Source organism: Cervus elaphus, chromosome 17 (genome assembly GCF_910594005.1).
Source record: "Cervus elaphus chromosome 17, mCerEla1.1, whole genome shotgun sequence".
Classification (NCBI taxonomy): domain Eukaryota; kingdom Metazoa; phylum Chordata; class Mammalia; order Artiodactyla; family Cervidae; genus Cervus; species Cervus elaphus.
The window spans coordinates 9,374,909-9,402,108 of record NC_057831.1 but is presented as its reverse complement, the minus strand read 5'-3'; the positions used below and the strand labels follow the sequence as shown (position 1 = coordinate 9,402,108).

The 27,200-nt window shown below is 34.3% G+C and overlaps 1 protein-coding gene across 2 annotated transcripts; it reads right to left on the bottom strand.

Annotated features, from left to right (window-relative positions):
- Nucleotides 1–2,725: 2,725 nt before the first annotated feature.
- Nucleotides 2,726–22,079, bottom strand: LOC122673339 (40S ribosomal protein S27-like). 2 transcript variants are annotated; one of them, XM_043871065.1, is made up of 3 exons: nt 22,075–22,079; nt 12,211–12,216; nt 2,726–2,926 (listed from the first exon to the last, which is right to left on the bottom strand). In XM_043871065.1, the coding sequence occupies exon 3, from the start codon at nt 2,914–2,916 to the stop codon at nt 2,758–2,760; it is 159 nt and encodes a 52-aa protein (XP_043727000.1). In that variant the 5' UTR covers nt 2,917–2,926; nt 12,211–12,216; nt 22,075–22,079; the 3' UTR covers nt 2,726–2,757. The 2 variants fall into 2 exon arrangements, with proteins under 2 accessions (XP_043727000.1, XP_043726999.1); XM_043871064.1 differs by lacking the exons at nt 12,211–12,216; nt 22,075–22,079 and having other exon boundaries at nt 2,726–3,016.
- Nucleotides 22,080–27,200: the final 5,121 nt, after the last annotated feature.

Genomic DNA, 27,200 nt, shown 5'->3' with positions numbered 1-27,200 from the left:
TAAATCCAGCTTGAACATCTGGAAATTCTCAGTTCACGTACTGAGCTTGGAGAATTTTGAGGATTATTTTGCTAGCACGTGAAATGAGTGCAATTGTGCAGTAACCACCTCTGTACAGACAGTTACGTGTTGGCAGTTACCTCTGAAGCTGGCCACAGTAAATATTCAATAATCGTTTGCTGAAAGAATAAACATCTTAAGTTGTAGTCACAGAGCAGCTTAATCCATTAATGAAGCAGTGGATCTTCTATAATCCTCTACTCAGTCTTGTAGTTTGGTTATAAAAGTATGTTGTGGAGAATTAGACTATAAATCAGATGTTTTCACTACATCTAAATGCCTCGGGTAGGTTTGAATTAATGTTGCTTCTGTTGATAGAAATAAGGAAATTTTAAGAATAGGATAATAAGAATCTATTGGCTATTTCACAACTAATTCTTTTTTATTTTTTTACCTTTTCACCTCTAGTACCTATTCTTCCTACACCCACACCCACTTCTGACAATCACCAATTTGTTCTCTATATCTATGAATGGTTATGTTTATTTTTTAGATTTCACATATAAACGGGATCGTAGAATATTTGTCTCTGACTTATTTCACTTAGCATAATGCCCTAAAGGTCCATGCATGTTGTTGCAAATGGCAAGTTTTTTTTTTTCATTTTTAAATTTGTTAAGCAATCTCAACATACTTGACACACATATTTGTTTGTATATATTCACCACATCTTTACCCATTCACCCATCCGTGTACAGTTAGGTTGTTCCCATATCTTGATGTTGTAAATAATGTTACAGTGAACTTGAAGTCATGCATCTTTCTGAATTAGTATTTTCATTTTCTTCTGATAATACCTAGAGGTGGAACTGCTGAACGGTAGTTATATTTTTAGTTTTTGAGAAAACTCCATACTGTGTTCAAAGTGACTGCACCAATTTGCATTCCCACCGACAGTTCAGAAGGGTTCCCTTTGCTTCACATCCTTGCCGACACTTGTTATTTCTTGTCTTTTGATAACAGCCATTCTGGGAGATGTGAGGAGATATCCTACTGTGGTTTTGATTTGCACTTCCCTGATGATTAAGGATGCTGAATATCTTTTCCTGTACCTGTTAGCCATCTGTATGTCTTCTTTGGCAAAATCTATTTTTAGATATTCTGTCCATTATTTAATCACATTTTTGTTTTTGTTTTTTGGCTATTGAATTGTGTGAGCTCTTTACATTTCCTGGATATTAACTCCTTATAAGGTGATTTGCAAATATTTTCTCTCAGTCCATAGGTTGCCTATTCATTTTGTTTATGGTTTCATTTACTGTGTAGAAGCTTTTTAGTATGATGTAGTTCTACTTATTTATTTTTGCTTTTGTCGCTTTTGCTTTGGGTGTCATTTAAAAAATTATAGCCAAGACCTATGTCAAGGAGCTTATCACTTATATTTTCTTCTAGAAATTTTATGGCTTCAGGTCTTCTATTCAAATCCTCAATCCATTTTGAGTTAATTTTTGTGTGGAGTACAACATAGTAATCCAGTTTCATTCTTTAGTATTTGGCTGTCCAACTTTCCCAACAACATTTGTTGTAGAGACTGCCCTTTCTTCATTATATATTCTTGGTCCTTTATCATAAATCAATGGCCCCTGTGTGTTGGTCTGTTTCTGCAACCTCTGTATTGTCCCATTGATCTATGTATGTGTTTTTTCCCCAGTACCATGTTTTGATTTATAATGCTTTATATTGCAGTTTGAAATCAGGGAGCATGATGCCTTCAGCTTTTTTTTTTTTTTAATTGAAGGATAATTGCTTTACAGAATTTTGTTGTTTTCTGTCAAACCTCAACCTGAATCAGCCATAGGTATACCTATATCCCCTCCCTTTTGAGCCTCCCTCCCATCTCCCTCCCCATCCCACCCCTCTAGGTTGATACAGAGCCCCTGTTTGAGTTTCCTGAGCCACACAGCAATTCCCGTTGGCTCTCTATTTTACACATGGTGATGTAAGTTTCCATGTTACTCTATCCATACATCTCACCCTCTCCTCTCCTCTCCCCATGTCCATAAATCTGTTCTCTATGTCTGTTTCTCCATTGCTGCCCTGTAAATAAATTCTTCAATACCATTTTTTAGATTCCATATATATGTGCTAATATACAATATTTATCTTTATCTTTCTGATTTACTTTACTCTGTGTAATAGTCTATAGGTTCATCCACCTCATTAAAACTGACTCAAATGTGTTCCCTTTTATGGCTGAATAGTATTCCATTGTGTATATATACCACAATTTCTTTGTCCATTCATCTGTTGATGGATATCTAAGTTGCTTCCATGTTCCAGCTATGGTAAATAGTGCTGCAAAGAACAATGGGATACCTGTGCCTTTTTCAATTTTGGTTTCCTTAGGGTATATGCCTAAGAGTGGGACTACTAGGTCATATGTTGCTTTTATTCCTAGATTTTAAGGAATCTCCATACTTTCTTCCATACTGGCTATATCAATTTATATTCGAACCAACAGTGTAAGAGTGTTCCCTTTTCTCCACACCTTCTCCAGCATTTATTGTTTGTAGACTTTTTGATGATGGCCACTCTGACCAGTGTGAGGTGATATCTCATTATAGTTTTGATTTGCATTTTTCTAATAATGAGCGATGTTGAGCATCTTTTCATGTGTTTGTTAGCCATCTGTCTTCTTCTTTTTTTTTTTTTTTTATCCAAAACTTGGTCTCCCGTTCATCTTGATACAGGGTGCTTTTAGTGCTGCTTCCGTCTGAAAGAGCATCCTTCTGTAAGCCTTGCTTTTCCTCCTGTAGGCTGGCAGAGGACAGTAGAGCAGCCAACACACAAAACTACTGTTTGTGCATGGCTAAAGATGGTGGTGATTTTATAGCAGCCTGGGCAATTTACATCCATGAAATAGGAATTGGGGCTCTGCACCAGGTGCTTCTTCTTGTGTTTCCTCTTCTCTTCTGGAGAGGGATGAAGAAGATCCTTTGCGAGAGGCATATTCTCGTGAGGAGGTCGTCACCGCCGGAAAGGCAGCCATCTGTCTTCTTTGAAGAAATGTCTGTTTAGGTCTTTTTCCACTTTTTGATTGGGTTGGTTGTTTTTCTTGTATTGAGTTGTATGAGCTGTCTGTATATTTTGGAAATTAATCCTTTTCCGGTTGTTTCATTTGCTATTATTTTCTCCCATTCTGAGGGTTGTCTTTTCACCTTGCTTGTAGTTTCCTTTGCTGTGCAAAAGCTTTTAAGTTTAATCAGGTCCCACTTGTTTACTTTTGTTTTTATTTCCATTACTGTAGGAGGTGGGTCATAGAGGATCTTGCTTTGATTTATGTCATTGAGTGTTCTGCCTGTTTTCCTCTAGAAGTTCTATAGTTTCTTGTCTTGCATTTAGGTCTTTAATCCATTTTGAGTTTAGCTTTGTGTGTGGTGTTAGGAAGTGTTATAATTTCATTCTTTTACATGTAACTGTCCAGTTTTCCCATTTATTGAAGAGGCTGTCTTTTCCCCATTGTATATTCTTTCCTCGTTTGTCAAAAATAAGGTACCCATAGGTGCATAGGTTTATTTCTGGGCTTTCTGTCTTGTTCCATTGGTCTATATTTCTGTTTTTGTGCCAGTACCATACTATCCTGATGAATGTATCTTTGTAGCATCATCTGAAGTCAGGAAGGTTGATTCCTCCAGCTCCATTCTTTCTGAAGACTGCTTTGGTTATTCGGGGTCTTTTGTGTTTCCATATGAATTTGAAATTTTTTGTTCTAGTTCTGTGAAAAAGCCATTGGTAATTTGATAGGGATCGCACTGAATCTATAGATTGCATTTGGTAGTATGGTCATTTTCACAATATTGATTCTTCCTACCCAGAAACATGGAATATCTCTCCATCTGTTTATGTCATCTTTGATTTCTCTCATTAGTGTCTTATAGCTTTCTATGTACAGTTCTCTTGTCTCCTTAAGCAAGTTTATTCCTAGATATTTAATTCTTTTCATTGCAATGCTGAATAGGACTGATTCCTTAATTACTCTTTCGGGTTTTTCATTGTTAGCATATAGAAATACACTTTCTGTGGATTGATTTTGTATCCTGCAATTTTACTCAATTCACTGATTAGCTCTACTAATTTGTTAATACTATCTTTAGGGTTTTCTATGTACAGTATCATGTCATCTACAAACAGTGAGAGCTTTACTTCTTCTTTTCTGATCTGGATTCTTTTTTTCTTTTTCTTCTCTGATTGCTATAGCTAGGACTTCCACCACTATGTTGACTAATAGTGGCAAAAGTGGACACCCTTGTCTTGCTCCTGATCTTAGGGGAAATGTTTTCAGTTTTTCACCATTGAGAATAATGTTTGCTGTAGGCTTATCATATATGGCCTTTACTATGTTGAGGTAGGTTCCTTCTATGCCCATTTTTTGAAAAGTTTTAATCATAAATGGGTGCTGAATTTTGTCAAAGGCTTTTTCTGCATCTATTGAGCTTATCATATGATTTTTATTTTTCAGTTTGTTAATATTGTAGATCACATTAATTGGTTTGCATATATTGAAGAATCCTTGCATTCCTGGAATAAACCCAGCTTGATCATGTTGTATGAGCTTTTTAATGTGTTGTTGAATTCTGTTTGCTAAAACTTTGCTGAGGGATTTTGATTCTATGTTCATCAGTGATATTGGCCTGTAGTTTTCTTTTTTGTGCTGTCTTTGTCTGGTTTTGGTATCAGGGTGATGATGGCCTCGTAAAATGAGTTTCAAAGTGTTCCTTCCTCTCCAGTTTTTTGAAAGAGTTTTAGAAAGATGGCGTTAGCTCTTCTCTGAATGTTTGATAGAATACTCCTGTGAAGCCATCCTGTCCTAGGCTTTTGTTTTGGGGGGAAGATTTTTGATCACAGCTTCAAATTCAGTGCTTGTAACTGGGTTGTTCATAATTTCTATTTCTTCCTATTCAGTCTTGGAAGATTGAACTCTTCTAAGAATCCATCCATTTCTTCCAGGTTATCCATTTTATTGCCATATAGTTGTTCATAATAGTCTCATAATTCTTTGTATTTCTGCATTGTCAGAGGTTACAACAAACCTCTCCTTTTTCATTTCTAATTTTGTTCATTTGATTCTTCTCTGTTTTTTTCTTGATGAGTCTGGCCAAAGGTTTGTCAATTTTGTTTATCTTCTTTAAAAACCAGCTTTTAGTTTTATTAATCTTTACTATTGTTTCTTTCATTTCTTTTTCATTTATTTCTGCTCAGATCTTTACGATTTCTTTCCTTCTGCTAACTTTGGGGTTTTTTTTGTTCTTCTTTTTCCATTTGTTTTAGGTGTAAAGTGAGGTTGTCTATTTGATGTTTTTCTGTTTCTTGAAGTAGGATTGTATTCTCTCTTAGAACTGTTTTTGCTGCATCCCATAGGTTTTGAGTTGTCATGTTTTCATTGTCATTTGTTTCTAGAAATTTTTTGATTTCCCTTTTGATTTCTTCAGTAACCTGTTGGTTATTTAGAAATGCATTGTTTAATCTTCATGTGTTTGTGTTTTTTAGTTTTTTTCTTGTAATTGATATCTAGTCTCATAGCATTGTGGTCAGAAAAGATGCTTGATATGATTTCAATTTTCTTAAATTTACTGAGGTTTGATTTGTGACCTAAGATGTGGTCTATTCTGGAGAATGTTCCATGTGCACTTGAAAAGAAGGTGTATTCTCCTGCATTTGGATGGACTGTCCTGAAAATATCAGTGAGATCCATCTCATCTAATGTATCATTTAAGACTTGTGTTTCCTTATTAATTTTCTGTTTTGATGATCTGTCCATTGGTGTGAGTGGGGTGTGAAAGTCTCCTACTATTATTGTGTTACTGTCAATTTCTCCTTTTATATCTGTTAGTGCTTGTCTTATATATTGAGGTGCTCTTATGTTAAGTGCATAGATATTTACAGTTGTTATATTTTCCTCTTGGATTGATACCTTGATCATTATGCAGTATCCTTCCTTATCTCTTTTAATATTCTTTATTTTAAGCTCTATTTTGTCTGATATGAAGATTGCTACTCCAGCTTTCTTTTGCTTCCATTTTCATGGAATATGTTTTTCCATCCACTCACTTTCAGTCTATATGTGTCTTTAGGTCTGAAGTGGGTTTCTTGTAGACAGCATTTATATGGGTCCTGTTTTTTTATCCATTCAGCCAATCTGTGTCTTTTGGTTGGAGCATTTAATCCATTTACATTTAAAGTAATTATTTATATATATGTTCCTATTGCCATTTTCTTAATTGTTTGGGGTTTGATTTTGTAGATCTTTTTTCTTCTCTTGTATTTCTTGACTACATAAGTCCATTTAACATTTGTTGTAAAGCTGGTTTGGTGTTACTGAATTCTCTTAACTTTGCTTGTCTGAAAAGCTTTTGATTTCTCCATCAATTTTGAATAAGATCCTTTCCAGATAGAGTAATCTTGGTTGTAGATTTTTCCCTTTCAGTACTTTATATATATCCTGCCTTTCCCTTCTGGCCTGCAGAGTTTCTCCTGAAAGACCAGCTGTTAAACATATGGGGTCTCTCTTGTATGTTACTTGTGCTTTTCCCTTGCTGCTTTTGATATTCTTTATTTGTGTTTAATCTTTGTTAGTTTGATTAGTATGTGTCTTGTGGCATGTTTCTCCCTGTATGGGACTCTTTGTGCCTCTTGGGCTTGATTGACTATTTCCTTTTCCATGTTGGGGAAATTTTCAACTATAGTCTCTTCAAAAATTTTCTCATACCCTTTCTTTTTCTCTTCTTCTGGGACCCCTATGGTTCAAATGTTAGTGCATTTGATATTTGTCCTGGAGGTCTCTGAGACTATCCTCAGTTCTTTTCGTTCTTTTTACTTTATTCTGCTCTTCAGAAGCTATTTCCACCATTTTATCTGCCAGCTCACTGATTCATTCTTCTGCTTCAGATATTCTGCTACTGATTCCTTGTAGAGTATTTTTAATTTCAGTAATTGTGTTGTTTGTCTCTGTATGTTTATTCTTTAATTCTTCTAGGTCTTTGTTAATTGATTCTTGCATTTTCTCCATTATGTTTTCAAGATTTTTTTTTATCATCTTTACTACATTATTCTGAATTCTTTTTCAGGTAGTTTGCCTATTTCCTCTTCATTTATTTGGACTTCTGTGTTTCTAGTTTGTTTATTCATTTGTGCAGTAATTCTCTGCCTTTTCATTATTTTTTTTTTAAACTTATTGTGTTTGAGATCTCCTTTTCTCAGGCTTCAAGGTTGAAGTTTTTCTTCCTTTTGGTTTCTGCCTCACTAAGGTTGGTGCAGTGGTTTGTGTAAGCTTTGTATAGGGTGAGATGTATGCTAAGTTTTTTGTTTGATTGGTTTTCCTCTGCTGGGTAAGGCTGAGTGAGGTGGTAATTAAGGCTGATAATTCTGTTTGTATTTTTGTTTTGTTTGTTCTTTGGATGAGGCATCCTGCACGGGGTGCTATTGGAGGTTGGGTGATGCTGGGTCTTGTATTCAGTGGTTTCCTTTGTGTGACTTCTCACTATTTGATACTCCCTAGGGTTAGTTCTCTGGTGTCTAGCATCTTGGAGTCAGTGCTCCCAATCCAAAGGTTCAGGGCGTGATCTGTGGTCAGAAATGAAATTCCACAAGTGGTTTGTTATGGCATCAAGTGAGATAAAAACACATACTCAAAAATGAGAAACCAAAGATGAATCCCAGACTAATGGCAGTTTTACATAATCAGCAAATAATAATTAAAATCATGGACTATACACATATACAGATACATCCATAAGCAAAATCAAAACAGTCCAACCAAAATAAAGTACAATAGTGACCTGGCGAACAAAGGAAACCAAAAATTATATCTGTCAATTAAGAACAAAACTAACTAAAGCACAAACTGGAAAACAAAACTAAAGCAAGGGGCCAAAAAAATACCTTGCTTTAGTTTTGTTTTCCAGTTTGATAAATAAAGCAAGGTGCCATGTTTGGAATAAAGCAATGAAAACAAAACTAACGTATGTTGAGAGGAAAGATAAGAAAGAATAGATATGCAAAGCTAAATAGAGATAGATAAAGAAGATTTATATACATTAAAGATCTTCAAGGGGAAAAGAACAGTAGGAAAAGCAAGCAAAGTAATAAATGTAGAAAAAATAATAATAGGTTTTAAAAAATTAGAAGAAAAAAGGAAGAGGAAAGGAAAAAAAAAAAAAGAAAAACTCCACAGAACTGCAAAAGCCCAACATAGAGGCAGAGGTTTATAATAGTGATAAAAAGTGTGATTGGAAGAAAAAAAGAAAAATCTCAAAAGCTTAATTAGATTTCATAGTGCCAATAAAATCAACAACTACAACAGATGTTGGCAATTTGATCTCTGATTCCTCTGCCTTTTCTAAATCCAGTGTGAACATCTGGAAGTTCACAGTTCACATACTGTTGAAGCCTGGCTTGGAGAATTTTGAGCATTACTTTACTAGCATTTGAGATGAGTGTAATTGTGTGGTAGTTTGAGCATTCTTTGGGATTGCCTTTCTTAGGGATTGAAATGAAAACTGACCTTTTCCAGTCCTGTGGCCACTGCTGAATTTTCCAAATTTGCTGGCATATTGAGTGTAGCACTTTCACAGCATCATCTTTTAGGATTTGAAACAGTTCAACTGGAACTCCATCACCTCCACTAGCTTTGTTCATAGTGATGCTTCCCAAGGCCCACCTGACTTTGCATTCCAGGATGTCTGGTTCTAGGTGAGTGATCACACCATTGTGGTTATCTGGGTCATGAAGATCTTTATTGTATTGTTTTTCCGTGTATTCTTGCCACCTCTTCTTAATATCTTCTGCTTCTGTTAGGTCCCTACCATTTCTGTCCTTTATTGAGCCCATCTTTGCATGAAAAGTTCCCTTGGTATCTCTAATTTTCTTGAAGAGACCTCAAGTCTTTCCCATTCTGTTGTTTTTGTCTATTTCGATCAAACACAGGGCCCCACATTGAAAGTGCTGAGTCTTAACCACTGGACTGCCAAGGAATTCCCTAGTTTTCAATATGTAAGCTTTTCACCTTCTTGGTTAAATTTATTCCTAAGAACTTTATTCTTTTTGATGTAATTATAAATGAGATTATTTTCTTTATTTCTCTTTATGTTAGTTTATTTGTGTACAGGAACATACCAAATTTTTGCATATTGATTTTGTATCCTGCAACTTTACTGATTTTGTTTACTGTCTCTAACAGTTTTTATGGCATCTTTAGGGTTTTTTGCATATAATATCTGCAAGTGACAGGTTTACTTCTTCCTTTCCAATTTGGATGCCTTTTATTTCTTTTTCTCACCTAATTACTCTGTGTAGCATTTCCTATACTGTGTTGAAAATAACTGGTGACAGTGAACATCTTGTTTCTCATCTTAGAGGAAAGACTTGCAGCTTTTCGCCGTTGAGTGTGATGTTAGCTGTGGCTTTGTCATGTACAGCCTTTATTATGTTGAGGTACATTCCCTCTATTCTCATTTTGTTTAGAGATTTTTTTGTACATGGATGTTGACTTTTGTCAAATGCTTTTTTGTTTGTTTCAGTTGAGATAATCATAATTTTTATCCTTCATTTTGTTAATGTGGTGTATCACATTGACTTCATAGCAGATATTGAATGATACTTACATCCCTGGAAAAAAATCCTACTTGATCATGGTGTATGATCCTTAAAATGTATTGTTGAAATCAGTTTGCTAATATTTTGTCGAGGATTTTTGCACCCATCAATAATGCTGCTGCTGCTAAGTCACTTCAGTCGTGTCCGACCCTGTGCAACGCCATAGACAGCAGCTCACCAGGCTCCCCCGTCCCTGGGATTCTCCAGGCAAGAACCCTGGAGTGGGTTGCCATTTCCTTCTCCAATGCATGAAAGTGAAAAGTGAAAGTGAAGTCACTCAGTCGTGTCCGACTCGTAGCAACCCCATGGACTGCAGCCTACCAGGCTCCTCCGTCCATGGGATCTCCCAGGCAAGAGTACTGAAGTAGGGTGCCATTGCCTTCTCTGATCCATCAATAATATTGGCCTATAATTTCTTTTCTTTGGTATCCTGTCTGGTGTTGGTATCAGGGTAATGCTGACCTCTTTAAATGAGTTTAAAAGAGTTCTCTTCTATTTTTGAAGAGTTTGAGAGGGATTGGTTTAATTCTCTTTTGAATGTTTGGTAGAATTCATCTCTGAAGTTTTAAACTTTTGTTTGCTGGGAGGTTTTTAATTACTGATTCAATTTCATTAACAGTTAATTGGTCTGTTTAGATTTTCTCTTCCACCATGATTCAGTCTTAATAGGTTGTATGGTTTTAGAAATTCTTCCATTTCTTCTAGGTTGTCCAATTTGTTGTCATGTAATTGTTTATAGTAATCTCTTATGATCCTTTGTATTTCTGTGGAATCAATTGTAATATCTCCCTTTCATTTCTGATGTTAGTTAGTCCTCTTTTTTCTTTACTTTTTGAATCTTAAGCATGTAAAAGTCTAGAAAGAAAATTTAGTTAGAGCTGACTAATTCCAGTGATAGCACAATGATAAGAGAGTCTAGGAATTCCTGTAGCTCTGACCCACTCTAGGGTTGTTTTTTAGCTCCTATCTGTTCCTGAAGCTGTTTTACAAATGTGCCATTAAATTTATGACTTATCTTTTCAACAAATTCTCCTACTTGCTTAATTTACCTTGAATTCATTTTATTGCTTGCAGCAATACTTGTATTCATAATTTTCGCTATTTTAGAATATTTTCTTAGGATAGATTTGATAGCATTGGGATACTGGGTAAAATTTCTTGATGGTTTTCTGGCCTTTTATATAAATACCTTTTGTTGTGATTGCAGAGGCCAAACTAAATAGAAAAACTTTTCTTACTTCTGCAGTGATATGAACATTCTGATAACACAGTAAATGGCAAAAATAATTGCTTTCATTACAGTCTCTGCAATTTAGGACAAGAAAAGGGAATTACTTTTTTAATCATTTGCAAACATTTCTATGATTAATAGGCAACTATTGTTTTAACTTTTCTAATGAGATCATTGTAACGGGGTCCATTAGTAAGATGAGTTACCAATAAACCTAAGATGTTAGCTTCATACCAAAGACAGACTTGTGCATGTGCATGAATGTGTGGGGTGACTGTGTTGGGAGAGGTGAAGGGGGCCTGAAAAATGAAGGGTAGAGTGGGAAAGAGAGAGAAAAGAGATATAGTGGAAATGTGCAGGCCATAGATACATTAATCAGTTTACCTCTCAGGCATGCATAAAATAAAGCCTTCAGTTCTAAGACTGATTGATGGTAATGATTCTTTCCAACCTAACTTGTTCCTTCTATAAATTTTAAAAAGTATTTTTAGTTACTATGTATTTAAATTCATTACTCTGCTTTGAAGTTTCAGTTACCAATAGTGAATACAGTTGTGGATCTTAATAAACATTTGTTTAAAATCTATTCTAATTCCATTCCCTCATTTAACCTTGGGAACTTTTGTTAAACCCTATGACAAATGCCTAAGAGTTGCTGGGGGGAAAAAGCCAGACTAAATTTGACCCTGGTCATATTATTTCTTTGTTGCCTTGCCCCTCCATAAAGACTAACGTTTATCTTTGAATCGTTGAGAATTCTTAGCTTCAGAATTCTTCCTTTTAGAAGACAAAGTACCCTTTGTCTAAGGGTAATTTTTATGGTGTGGGACATTTAACTTACTTACTAAGAATCAAGCAAATGAAGTCTGTATTAAATTAAAAACATATTTGTGACTTTCCATGAAGGTCAGGGCAACCACATTCTAAAATCATCAACAATGCTGCTTGGTTTAAAGAGTTAGGTCTATTTCACATTTTTTTAAGACAAAATTTTTTAATTTACTTAGAAAAAGTTACATGTTTTGTAATGTAGGCTTTGAGATTCACACTTCTTTTCTGTACAGACACAGCTCAAGATTTGACACACTCAGTATTTCAAGATATTATTTATATGTGTAATCTAAAAAATGACACAAATGAACATATCTATAAAACAAAACAGCTCACAAATACTTTGGATGATAATAAAAATATGACACTTGCAATTTTTTAAATTGGGCTTATTTACAAAATTTTTAATATTTTATGTTATTTCTGTTGTATCATATCTGAAACAATCTTCACATTTTATTCACACAATAGTCATTCATTCAAATAAGGCATTAATTGAGCACCTACTGTATACAAGACAGTGAATAAAGCAGAGAATAAAAGAAATGACCTGCTCTTATGGTGCTAATACTCTAATGAAGGATGGAATTTAAAATAAAAACATATAAATATATTATAAACCGATTGATAAATGTTATGAAAAAAAAATAAAGCAAGACAATAACAACAGTGATGACTATGCTATTGTGCAAAATTTGCTCAGGATCTTCATTGACACAGTTTATAGTCTCCTTCTGGAAATCAACATAACTTAAGGGTCAGCTAGTAATTCCAAGTGCCTAAATCTTTCAAAGAATCTACCATATCTAATATTTAATGCACACACACATTTCTTAGAAAAGAGATTTTCATATGTGACTTGATGAACTACATATCAAAGCACAATGGTATTTGGTAATATATGAATAATGTAACCCGTTTAACCAGATAGGTTTACTTTTTGAAATCCTGAACGTCCTTTACCTGTAAGCAAATTGTGTTGTTAAAGTTTATTTTTAAATATGTATTTGAATCTCTGAATACATTTTCCCATAGAAACAATATTAAGTATAAAGATATATATCCAAGCCTGTTATTCATCTGAAGTACAGTGTATTGAAATAGTAGAAAATAATATTGCCTCCAACTACAGAAACTGAATAAAGTAGAAAATCTGTATAAGAGAATCTGATTCTTTTTCTTGAAGGATGACACTGTAGAAAATTATGTTCATTAAGAGGAAAACAGAGAGAACATGAAGAGAACATTGAGGGGGCTAAAGGGCATGAAAACTTTAGAGGTTTCTGGAATTGGTTATTTTTTATATATCATTGTATTTTAAAGTTATAATTTTCTTTAATTTCTAAGAAACCATGTCATTTAGCACTGCTCATATTTAAGTCATAATTAGACCCGACTCTTTGCCCCCTCTCACAAATTAAGAAGGGACAAAAAGAGGGTAGGACTTGTCTTAGTTTTGGAAATAATCAAAGAGGCAACAAAAAGAAAAAAAAGCTTATTTATAAGAATATTATATTTTAGCTTTATTTAAAATTACGTGGTTGGAAATAAACTCAATTTCCAACAGCAGGAAAATGGTAAAGAAATTTAGGCTTGGAATATAGTGAATCCACCAAAAGGAAAGTTTCTGAAGAATATGTAAAGAAATAGGAAAAAAAAATGTTCATTGGAGGATAAAAGCTAGTAACAAAACTGTATAATACTGTAAGATTTTTCTATAAACTTTTCAACCAAAAATTTGAAATTATTATCTCTGGGTGTAGAGTGATTGGTATTTTAAGATTTTTTTTTTTTTGCATTTTTTATTTCTATGATCTGCATTGTTGATTTTTGTATTTTTGAAGGTATTTTTCAGAGTCTGATTTGCATATGAGGAAAAGTTAAATAAGGGAAGGGTTTTAGAATAACTGTTAAACATATTTTAAAGAATGAGTGGGGAAAATAATACACCTAAGAAAGAAACAACTGGAAAATATCTTTTTTTAGTTAATTCTTCCCTAAGTGAAAGAAACAGCCTGATGGTAAAGACTCTCTGGGCAGAAAGTCATGGTGGCCCCAGATTTCATGACCTTCGTAAGAGGCTCCTATATTAAATTCCTCCTATTGAACCACATGGTGTGGACCCTGGTTTCCTGATTGGATCCTGACTAATAGTGGTACTTTTATTCTAAGAAGTTCTAAGAAGCGGTACTCCCTCAATAACACAAATCTGAGTATGAACAAACACACCTTGTTGAGCACTGATCTCTTATCTGTGTCTGTCTCCCTCTGTACCCAAACCCAGCCCGCATGTGCCTTTGCTCAAGACATCTGCCGCAGGCCATCCCCAGCCAGCAACCAGTGGCCCCAGGGTGAAATCTGAGCTTAGATCAAAGGAGTTTGAATCTCTTTCACAAAGAAGATTGCGGAGGAAGAATCCTCACTTCAACGTTGTCCTAGACTCACAGACTTAGAGAACAAACTTATGGTTGCCAGGGGTCAGGATGCAGGGAAGGGATGGGTAGGGAGCTTGGGAAAAACATGTCCACCCTACTATACTTAAAATGCTAACCAACAAGGTCCTGCTGTGTGGCACATGGAACTCTGCCCAGTGTTACGTGGCAGCTTGGATGGAAGGGGAGTTTGGGGGAGAATGTGCTCAGTCATGTCCGACTCTACGCCACCCTTTGGACTGTAGCCCACCAGGCTCCTCTGTCCATGGGATTTTTTCAGGCAAGAATACTGGCATGGGTTTCCATTTCCTCCTCCAGGGGATCTTCTCCATCCAGGGATTGAACCCATGTCTCCTTTGTCTCCTGCATTGCAGGTAGGTTCTTTACAACTGAGCCATTGGGAAAGCCCATGGATCCGTGTATATGGACGGCTGAGTCCCCTCACTGTTTACCTGAAAGCATCACAACATTGTTAGTCGGCTATACCCCAGTACAACATAGAAAGTTTGTAAAAAAAAAAAAAAAAGCTGTCCAAAACGTCACAATAAGAGCAGTATGCTCCAAAATACAGTGCCTGTTCTTAATCTATTGTCAGTGTTATAGGTAATCAAGACCATCTGATCTGGATTCTGTGTTTCTGCTGGGCAGCAAAAATTTTTATTGGCATTCTAACATTAAATGAGTCCCACTGAATTGCAGGAATCAGAAGATAATTGTCATGCGTTTCCTTGTATTTGAAGTTTCTTTAAATGAGCCTCAAGAAGAAGCAAACTTTTTTTTTTTTTAAATCATGTGGGTGGTTTCTAAAAAATGTCAAAGATTCAATAGATTGCTTTGTTCAAAACACTGAGATAGAAACATAGTTTCCCCTGTAATTCTTTCTCTTATTATCTTTCTAAATTGAAAAGAAAGAAAATACAACAGTAAAAATTAGTTAAAGATAAAAGTTTCAAAGCAGTGTGCTTCATCCTGTCCCACCAGTACACAGAGCATGAAGTTTTTCTCTCGGTGGACCAGGGTGAGAAAATGGGATTCACAGCCACCCTTAATCTAAAATACATGGCTGCCTCTAGGCTGTATCTTTCTTTTTATACTCCTTGTGGTGGAAAATCAACAATTACATTGATGTCAAAATGGTGTAGAACCAGATAGGATAATTTCCAGAATCAAAACGCCAAAAGTATATTTGCATCTTTGAACTAGAGTAAAGCAATAGTAATTAGGCTTTGTCTCACACAAGCTTGAACACAAGCAATAGAACCTCATCCTTGATAGAATGTTGATCTATGTAAAATGCAGATAAACATCAACAAGAGGCAGGCTGGACATCCGTTGTCTCATCAGAGCTGCTGCCGATTATTTTAGAATTTTAACTCTTTATAATTTCCCTCAAGGTTTCTCAAACTTTAATTCACTGAAGACTGAACTGATTGTGTCAAAAGCAAAACAACTGTTAAATTGTGTTATCATAAACTTGGAGATTTTTTCCAAAGAACTTTCATTTTTATGTAGGCAGTTACATCTTCAGTTTAGTCATCCAGGAAACAGTATTTTCCTATTTTAATTTCCTGTGAGGTAGGTGCATTACTGTTCCAGTTTTATAGAAGAGGTTTGGAACAGGTCAGTGACTTAGTGAAGGTCCCATGGAAAGTGAAGGACCTACTGACCTTAGGGCCTGTGGAGGTTTATCTCCTGCTTCACTTCAGATGGTTACAGTGTTGCACCACTCTATTGTCCAGGTGGCAATTAAATCTTTTTAAAAACATATTTATTTGTCCTTATAATGAATTCCTAAAATGCAGAAGTAGAATTCAGAGGGCCCTCGCGGTTGAATTGCATAAAGCCCCATCACTCCAAGACAATTGTGGTTATATTTTGCACATTTCCTTCCAGTGTCTTAGGACCTTATGTTTTACATATCATATAGCAAAATATAATGAAGTCTGATTTTTCACTGTAAAAGCAATATAGGAAGTTAGAAAAGCTATAGTGTATAAAGAACAAATCAGCAAAAAATGCAAAATAATTGGGTTAGTTACAAGTAAAATTTTCTTGTGCGTGTGCTAAGTCCCTCCAGTTGTGTCCTTCTCTTTGAGAACCTATGGACTGTAGCCTGTGAGGCTCCTCTGTCCATGAGATTCTCCAGGCAAGAATACTCGAGTTGGTCCTATGCCCTCCTCAAGGGGATCTTCCCAACTCAGGGATCAAACCCACATTTCTTATGTCTCCTGTATTGGTAGGCAGGTTCTTTACCACTAGCCCCACCTAGGAAGCCCAAATAAAATTTACTATCAACTGAAATTAACTTAATCAGTGTTATTAACTTCTAATTTGCTACATTTTCTTAACCACATTTAAAAGTTAATATTATACATAAAATTAATCCTAACAGGCTATAAAAGCCATATATAACTTTCCACAAACTTTTTTTCCTGAATAGCAAAGAATTGCAACCACTTGAAAGATTGATCGAATTGTTTAAAATGTGTGAAATCATCTCATATAAATTGAGAGACATGTCACAGATCAATTTGTATTACAACTTTGTATATTAAAAGATATTGACTAGAGATAGAAAACAAATTAAAGGTAAAAAGGGAAAAACACTTTTATTGATCCAACCTCAGGACAGGTTACTACCACCAGTTCATAGTCTTCAAAGTTGTTATATATTGTTCCAAACAACACACTTAAAGGCAGTAGGATAGGTCTACTCTTATCTTAGAAAAAACCCTAGTGTTCTGAGGGGGTTAATAATATATTTTGAGAAAAAATAAGTAAGTAAGTGCACATGGCCAAACACATTTGAGAAAGGGTGTTTATTATAGTTTGCTCATCTGAGAAAGGGTATGTGTTACTGTTTCCTCCTGGAAACATATGAGTAATAGCAGCATATTAAAGACTCTTGGAAATCAAGCATCAAGTGTAACTTTATTTCAGAATTTCCCACATTTATTTGAAAAAGAGATTCGTCTTTCCCCCGCCCCTCCAAATACTTATGAGTATCTCACAAGATGTCCTGAAGAAAGTGCTTTGGAAAAGGCAGACAGATCAGTCATTACCTACTCAGGGTTTCATCCAGTTATCTTGGACACTGAAAGACTGAGCAGTTTGTGGATCATTGCTCTCAAATAACCTTGTCTCACCTACAGTGTAGTCTCCTACTATCCACCCCATTATTATTTTCAAGTGTCCTGTCCTGCTTGCCTATCACCTTCTGTGTCTGCCGCATTACTAGCATCCCTTAAAAACTATTAAATCTAGACAGATATTGACATCTTGATTCCAAATATAAATCATTATACTACTTCTACTAGTAAGAAGTCTCCAGAGATTTTCCCTGAGTCTTCCCTACTCTTTGAAGGGTCATACAACTTACCATCTTTTATTCATTCTTTCTGTATAAAAGAGGAGGTCTCACTATGTTCTAGATTTAATCTTACCTCTAGAGGCTGGGAAAGAAATTACTTCTTTAAAAAAATTTTAAAGCGTTAGTTCAGAGCTTTCCAATCTGGTTGCTGGAACAGAGTTGTTAAATGTGTAGGAAATAGCTCCCCCTTCAGCTCCAGGATGGTGGGGCAGGACTCACAGGGTGGGGAGTTGCCTCTGGCTTCAAGTGGCTTCACATAACTTTCACTGGGTGCCTTATAAATGTAATCATATTTTAATTTACCAAGGACTTCCCTGGTGGCTCAGGTGGTAAAGAAATCTGTATGCAATGTGGAAAATTCAGGTTCAATCCCTGGGTTGGGAAGATCCCCTGGAGAAGGGCATGGCAACCCACTCCATTCCTGGAGAATTCCATGGACAGAGGAGCCTGGTGGGCTGCAATCCATGGGGTCACTGTCAGACACGACTGAGTGACTGACACACACAAGGCATGAAAAACATCTGAAAGAAGAACATTAATATGCTCAGAACTTTTGTACACTGACCTACTTTCCAGTTAGAAAAGAACATGAAATATTAAATAAGAATCACAAAATTGTGGAACAATAAGACATTCATAAGTATATATATAAATATATACATCTATAACATTATTAGAAAACTTGTATAAAACAGTGGTTTTAGTTACCTGATAAAGAAAATGTGATGATTTAGAGAATATTGTGCCTAAGTTCTGGCAAAGCCTGTTATTATTAATCCCCCATTCTATTAACTCCTAAGATTTCCCCTACATTGTAACGGAAAAACGAGGGACAATTTTTGACAAGCTCCAAGACATTTTAATAGAGATATTTGCTATGATTAAAGAATATTATTTAAAATATTAATAATGAAAATCATATTACTTCTAAAATGTGAGTGATAGGAAAAGATGGTTATATTTTCTATTTAACCAAGAAAAGCATGCATGAGGTTGGACCATCAAAAAGTAGTGCCTTTGAATATTTAGCACATAGAATTTAACCTTCATTTAATTATATAGTTCATGTTGCTATGATTTATTAAGGACAATATGGACAAAAGTGACATAATGTCCAGAAAACTTTAAAGAGTTTTTAGATAATACCGAGAATACCAAAGCAATTGAAAAATGCAATATGCTAAGCATGACAGAGCAGCATCTACAAGCTATAATTTGTAGTATATTGTTCACACAAGAATTAATGATAGGGAAAATTTTATTGATGAATAAAAGGTTTAGTCAGTGAATATGTGCAATGAGATAAAACCATCGAACAAAACAAACTGATGCTTTTTAAACTACTGCATGACAGATTACATGAAACGCAACAAAAGGCACACTTTTCACAGAGTATTTTGCATTTTCCAGATTTACAGAGCAATTCTCTCTGAGTGTTAAATAGTCACATTTTCAAATTTTCACTCCTTTCCTAGACTGATTGATTGCTAGAGGCTAATTTCAAACTAATTTCTAACACTTTCAGTGGAGAAATATATTTAAAGCAAAGATGTATACTAGTCAGATACCCATCTGTCTTCTACATAAGGCCATTCAAATTCTCCCAGAATCTGTTTTAAAATATGTGCATCCTTTTGCTGGGAACATTACTTACTCCTCTCCCAAGTTAGGACAAATGCTAATTATTCATGAGTCAGATGGCTCTCAAAAACACAGATTTCATTTTCTACTCTTATTATAAAGTCCATGAAATGCTCCTCTCGTTTTATTTCATTATTCTTTCCCCTTTGTCCTACCCATTCTCATTTACATTGTCCTTCCCATCAGAGATGTTTACATTAGTATATTCAATATATGTCCTTAGGCATCTGAAGCTATAACCCTGAGAAATAATATTACCTTCTATGTGTGTGTTTTGAGTGTACATAAATTGTTTTGCCATATATAATTCATTCTATATTTCTAAGATCTGTCCATATTGCTATAACTTAAAATGATTACTTACTGCTGTACTGTATTTCATTGCATGTATTTATCACATATTCTGATAATCCATTTCCCTAGGGACAGATGTCAAGGCTTCTTATAACTTTCTGCTAACACAAATAAGGCAATGACATTATCCTCATAAATGTCCCCTTTTAAGGGGACACTTGTACACTTGTACACAGTGTAAACCCAGATGAAGTAATGATATGCATACAGAATATATGGATAGTTAATTTCACTCAATATTATCAGTTTACTCTCCCAAGAGTGCATAAAGTTTCTCATGACTCCTCATTCTAACCAACATTTGGTATTAGCTGACTTTTAAATTTTTCCCAATACTGCTGCTGCTGCTGCTAAGTCGCTTCAGTCATGTCCGACTCTGTGCGACCCCTTAGACGGCAGCCCACCAGACTCCCGCATCCATGAGATTTTCCAGGCAAGAGTACTGGAGTGGGTTGCCATTTCCTCCTCCGTTTCCCAGTACTAGGTTGGCTTAATTTGAATTTCTCTGACTTCATATGAAGTTAAACATCTCTTCATGTCCATATTGGCTATTTAGACTACTTCTTCCATGAATAGTCTATTTGTACCCCTTGTCGAGTTTTTGTTTCCTTGAAGATATTAGTAGTTCTTTATATATTCTATTTGTTAATAATCATTTTTCAGTTTTAAGTTTTGAAAACATCTTTTAATCGTCCACAAGCTTGTTAAGTTTGTCTATTATATCCTCTTTGTATAGAAGTCTTTGATTTTAATATGAATTAAAATGAAAGATTTCTGTATTAAGTTATATGTGAATTAAAATCCATACACCACCTACTCTTTTTGGCTGTGCTGGGTCTTCTTTGCGATGCTCAGACTTCTCACTGTGGTGTTGCAGCCCGAGGGTTTAGTTGTCTTGTGCGTGTGGGATCCTAGCTCCTCCACCAGGGATCACACCCAAGTCCCCTGCATTGGAAGGCAGATTCTTAACCTCTGGACCACCAGGGAAGCTCCTCACTTATTCTTTTTTTTTTTTTTTTTCCAATTATTTTTATTAGTTGGAGGCTAATTACTTTACAATATTGTAGTGGTTTTTGCCATACATTGACATGAATCAGCCATGGATTTACATGTGTTCCCCATCCTGAAACCCCCTCCCATCTCCCTCCCCATCCCATCCCTCTGGGTCTTCCCAGTGCACCAGCCCTGAGCACTTGTCTCATGCATCTTACCTGGACTGGCGATCTGTTTCACACTTGATAATATACATGGTTCGACTTACTCTTAAAAGTTTACAAATTTTTAGTCTTGTCTAAACATCCTTTCCTATCCCAAGTTCACAAAGACAGCCTCATATATTTTATTACTTTATATATTGCCTTTTATAGTTAGGTTTTTAATATATTTGGAATTAATTCTGTAAGAATCTAAATATACTTTTACCTATATATTGAGTCATTTACTAAATAATCCCTCTTTTTTTATTTGTGATGCTGATTTCTGCTACCTTCTCATATATAACAGGCACTTATTCATTGCTTTTCTATTTGTTGCATCTATTTTTTTAATCTGTTTCTGTACTAGTACCATGCTGTTTTTATTGCTTTGGTTTTATAAAATATCTTAATATATCCAATAAAACAAATTCCCTTTCTTTAGTCCATTATTCTTCCATTCACAGAAACTATTTTTCTGTTTTCTCACAAAACCCTGCTAAAATTTTCATCAAAACTGCATTGACTTTATAAGTTCATTTATGGAGAATGATATTTTTTTACAGTGTAGTTTTTCCCCATCCATGAACATGTTACTTTTCTCTTTTTACCTAAATCTTATTTTATGTTATTTAATAAAATTTGAAAAGTACTTTGTAAAGGATTAGTACTTCTTCATTAGGTTATCTTATGTAATTTGTAGTTTTTGTTGCTAATGTAAGTGAAGTCATATTCTCCATGCTTATTTCTGGTTGGTTGCTGCTGATGCAGAAAAGTGTCTTGATATTTACATTAAACATAAATAGATTAGTATAAGTAAAATATTTATATAGTTTCTTATATAGTACTTAGTATATGCTTATGTATTACTTAGTATATTGCCTATTATTGATCTTGCACCTATGCAATCTTTCTGAACTCTATTAGTTCTAATAGTTTGTCTATTGATTCAGTTAGGTCTTCTAATAGAAGATCTAATGATCTACAGTGACAGAGTAATTTATTCTACCCAATCCTTATACCTCCTGTTTTTTTCTTGTCTTATTATATTGGCCAAAATCTCCTCACTATGGGAGCTGTAATAACAAGTCTCTCTTCCCTGTTCCTAATCATAACATGTCATGATTTTTTCATAGGTTTTTGTTAAAAGCTTTTATTAAGTTAAATGTTCTCTAATACCTAATTTTTTAACACTTAAAAATATCATAAATAGGTTTTAAACTTTACCAAATATTAATTATGCTTATGTTGAAGTAATTTTTTTCCCTATAGGTCATTAATGAGATAAATTGTATTGATAACTTTTCTGGTGATGAACCCCCTTACATTTCTGAAATGAAATTGACATCACCGTGTTTTGTTTATAAAAACACGTTGAACTCAACTAATATTTATTTAGGATTTCATATTTTGTTCATAGCGAAATGGGCTAATAGATTCTTTTCTTGTCATTTCCCAATCCATTACTGATCTGAAGATTATAATTAATTAACTTAAATTGAGACCTAAAATGAGGTGCACTGCTTTCCCTCATTTTCTTTTTTCTGGACCACTTTATATCAACTGGAATTATCTTTACTTTGAAAGTTCTGAAACTCAAAATACTATCTGATCCTCTGCTATTTCCTTCTCCAGGGAATCTTCCCTACCCAGGAATCAAACCCATGTCTCCTGCATTGCAGGCAGATTCTTTACCAACTGAGCTACAAGGGAAGCCCATAATTGACATACAACACTGTATAGGTTTAAGGTGTACAGCATAATGATTCAACTTAAACACATTCATGAAATGATTATCACAGTAAGTACAGTGAACACCCATCATCTCATATAGATATAAAAGTAAAGAGAAAAAAATGTTTTCCTTGTGAGGAGAAGCCTTGGCATTTATTCTTTTAACAATTTCTGTATATAACATATATACATATATTTCATATATAACATATAGCAAAGTTAATTATGTTTATCATGTTGTGCTTTACATCTCTAGTACTGATTTTATCTTATAACTATAACTTTGTACATTTGTTTTTATCACATAGATTTTGGCAGTGGTGGTGGTAAAGTCAGAAGTGCGGGCAGCAAATTCCTGATGCTAACAGTGGCCACAGTTCTTTTGTTTATTCCTGGTGGGTTTTGGAAATCATTCTTGAAAGCTCAGCTGTAGTCTGTTTCATGAGTCTTTTTAACAATTCTGTGATTTAAATATTCTTTAAAAAATCCTTTGGAGAGTATCCTAACTACTTAACTATTTACTTAACTAAAATTAGGAAACTTGACCATAAATTTTAGACTGGAGTTCTGATGAATACTTAGAAATCTCTTTCATGATTAATGCATTATCCAAGTTTTCTATTTCTTCTCAGGCAAATTTCTTCCTGAAAATTTATTTTTCATTTAGATGTTAAAAAAAATTCTTTCTTTATTCTTATTTTCGGCTGTGCTGGTCCTTCGATAGGCTTTTCTCCAGTTGCGGAGCTCAGGCTTCTCATTGTGGTGCCCTCTCTTGTAGCAGAGCATGGACTCTGGGGCCAAGGGCTCCGGGAGCTGCCGCGCACGGGCTGGGCGTTTGCGGACCCCCGGCTCTCAGGCTCAGCGCTTGGGCGCCTGGGCTTCGTGGCCCCACGGCACGTGGGGTCCTCCCGGGTCGGGACCAAGCCCGCGTCTCCTGCGCTGGCAGCGACTTTTACCGCTGAGCCTCCGGGGACGCACGCCCGCCTGCAGATTGTTTGGTATTACTGTTGTACAGTTCATCGTTTTTGTTATTTTTAAATCTCAATTATTTCAATAGTTAATTTCCTTTTGGGGGTTAAGTTTTAATTAATAGTCTTTTATTTGGTTGATCAGCTTTGTCAGATATTTGTGTTCAATACTTTATCTCTTCAGAAATAAGGTTTTGTCATCTCTATTGATTTCTTTCTTTCTTATTGATTTTTCCTTATTTGTATTGTCTCCTCCCTTCCTGTTTCTATGTTTATTCTGTTGTTTACTTTTCTAGTTCTTTGAGTTTAATGCTTGTTTTATTTTGCTCAGTTATTTTAAAACTTTTTAAAAACTGTTATATATATTATATATAACATTAATTATAATATTAATTATATAGCATCATAATATATAACATTATAATATTAATAATGTAACATTGTAATATTAATATATAACATTAATTATAATATTAATTATAATAAGTACTTGTTAATATATAATATAATATAAATTATATATTGCATAATATATATTAAATAATATATACATTATGTATTATTATTATATAATATTAATATATACATTATTATATTATATATAAAATATAATAATATATACACAATATAATATTAATACATTATATATTACACATTAATATATAATAGATAATATATAGTATAGTATAGTATATATAATATATTAATATGTATATTATATATATAACAAGTATATATATATGTATAACACAAGTATATATTATATATCATTTAATGTATATTATACATATTAGATATTATATTACACTATATATAATATTATATATAATGTATTATAATATATACATATATTACAGTACATATATATGACATTATATATATTATATATAGTATATAATATATATGACATTATATAATGTATAATGTCATATATATGTGCATATATGTAATATATGTATATATATAATTTAATATATATACATATGTAATATGTAACATATATGTAATATAATACATATATTATAGATAATGTATATATATAATACATCATCTATAATTTATAATTATATACATTATATAATATATTATATATAATATATACTAATAAGTATGCAATATATAATTAATATTTAATATATATAACAATTAATATAATGTAATATATTAATGTCTATATAATATATATTATTTTCATATATATTATCTATTATATAATATACAATATATTATATACATTATACAATATGTATAATTTATATTATATAATATATAAGTATGTTATATAATATAGATTATATTGTATAATATAGAGAATGTATTAATAATTAATACATAATATTAAGATATATATTAATATATCAAAATATATTTATATTATATAATTTATATATTATATATATACTCTGCTGAGTGTAAGATTCTATTATCTTCATTTCAGTTTATAAGTCATGTTATAATTTTGTATAGTGTTCATTTTTTGAAGACTTAATCAGTTTTTTTAAAGGGATGACTTAAAATCTCCAGCTTAAATTAATTTATTAATTTCTCTCAATAGTTCTTTCTGCTTCCTTATATAATTGAAAGTTATGTTGTCTGTTGCTGAAATGTTCGTATTATATTGTTATAGTTTATTGGCATACTGTTATTCTAAAAGTTACTTTTAACTTCAAATTTTATTTTGCTATCATGGCTTTTTTTAAAGGAGATTGTTTCATATTTACCTGATATCTCTTTTTCTTAACATATACCCTTTTATACACACATTTGAGGTAAGTTACTGAATTGTTTCCCTTCCCCAACATAAAGCCACGGGTCTTGCTTACAAACACTTTAAGATCTACATTATAAGTATATAGCTTCATAGAGACAGATGAGGTTACATAATAATTCTGAGTCAGACACAAAATCTACATTCTTCCCCCAACATGCTCCAGGTACAAGCTTAGTTTCCAGGTTAGCAGTTCTAATGAATCTCATGGAGCCTATCAAAAGGTAAATGGGCAGAAGAAGAGGTAATTATGCTATCTTGGGCTACCTGCTTTTAGAAGAGGAGCAGAGGTCTTACTCAGTAATACTTGTCTATGGAACTTTTGGTTTCTTTGTTGCCCGGTTGTACTTGGCCAAGCACTTAGATCGGAACAGAGATGGCCTTGTGCTGTCCATGCTGACAACAGTAATATCTCAGCATCTTTAGAATTATGGGAAACCATGAGAATTCACCTTTTGGACTGAACCAAATAGCACACCTGAAAACACTCAGTTTCAGAGCTGATCTGATTCACTGTGAGCAGAAGGCAATGGCATGACTTCTCAGCACAGCCTTGGAAATTTGCTTAGGGCTGGTCACTATGAGATCTACTCCCACCACCTGGAAAATAGTATGCTGGAGAACTTCTTTCAAGTTTCCTAGCCATCCTTATGAAAATGATATTAAATAGACACAGCATCATGCCACCAAATCATCCTTGATGAAAAAAACTGCACATGCTTGATAACTAGTCAGATAAGATATACCAGCTAGAGTTAACAAAAGACTTGAAATCCAGGTCATATCTCCAACACAGGAAGAACCAGAGGTACTTTCATCTATGTCAACAACTTTATCCTTGTATGCAGCCTTGGCAATGATGATCTTTAACAGGACCAGGGCTTCATTATTCTCAAGGGTGTTTAGAGGAAAACCTTTCATGCCCCTTATTGCTGCATCTTTCTTTATTCCTCCTTGATGAAGTTCTTTTGTTTTGTTAGACCTCAACTCTGCATTATCTGAAGTTTGCATCACTGGTAGGGAAGTGTTGTGAAACACTGCATTGTAAGCTTGTTTCTATTCTTGATCACACTGAAAACTGGAACTGACTAGCTGACATCTGAGTGGCCAGATTAGTTATAATGAGATGGGGGAGAGAGCCCCCCCCCCCTTGACAGTTTCAGCCTTGACAGCAAGGGGAATACTTAGTGTGACAATATTTCTACTTAAATTCCTCCCCAGTGCCAATTTGTCATCAGTTTGTCAACCTCCTTTACATAACACTCAGTCCCTTGTTTACTGGGCAGTTCCAGTACTTTAACTGATGTGTTTGACAGCTTTGGTGCCACTTTTTTTCACTGTTTCCCAGAGCTTGAGGGCCTTATATATATGTATACTGATGGACATGCTCTGAAGAGCTCTGAAGAGAAGTTTTCAGATGGAAAGCTTAACCTCAACACCAAGTTTCTAGGAAGCTTTGGCAATGATCTTGACAATGGATATGGTGAAGATCTGGCTGTAGGTTCTTGATGCCCAGAGGGAGAACGGATACAGACTCCAATGGGGATGCACAGCTCACCCATGTATCTCTCTGAGAAAAGAAACAGTCTCTTTTAAGAAATGTATTTTTTAGAAACTGTTATATTTTTAATACAATCTGAAAATTTCTGTCTTGTAATCTGTAAATGTAACCTACTGACATTGATTGAAATCATTGTGATATTTGGAATGTTTTCTGGTCCCTTATTTAGTGTTTTGCAATTGTCGTATTCTTTTCTTCCTTTTCTACTTCCCACAGGATAATGCATATTATGTTTTGTTGATTTAAAAGTTATGCATTTTGTTAAAGTGTTGCACTCAATATGCCAGCAAATCTGGAAAGCTCAGCAGTGGCTACAGGACTGGAAAAGGTCAATTTTCATTCCAACTCCAAAGAAAGGCAATGCCAAAGATTGTTCAAATTACTGTACAATTGCACTCATTTCACATGCTTGCAAGATTATGCTCAAAATCCTTCAAGCTAGGCTTCAGCAGTACATGAACTGACA

Bases quoted from the DNA above. Each gene is read 5' to 3' on its own strand.
- LOC122673339 (XM_043871064.1), bottom strand. From the start codon at position 3,009: ATGCCTCTCGCAAAGGATCTTCTTCATCCCTCTCCAGAAGAGAAGAGG.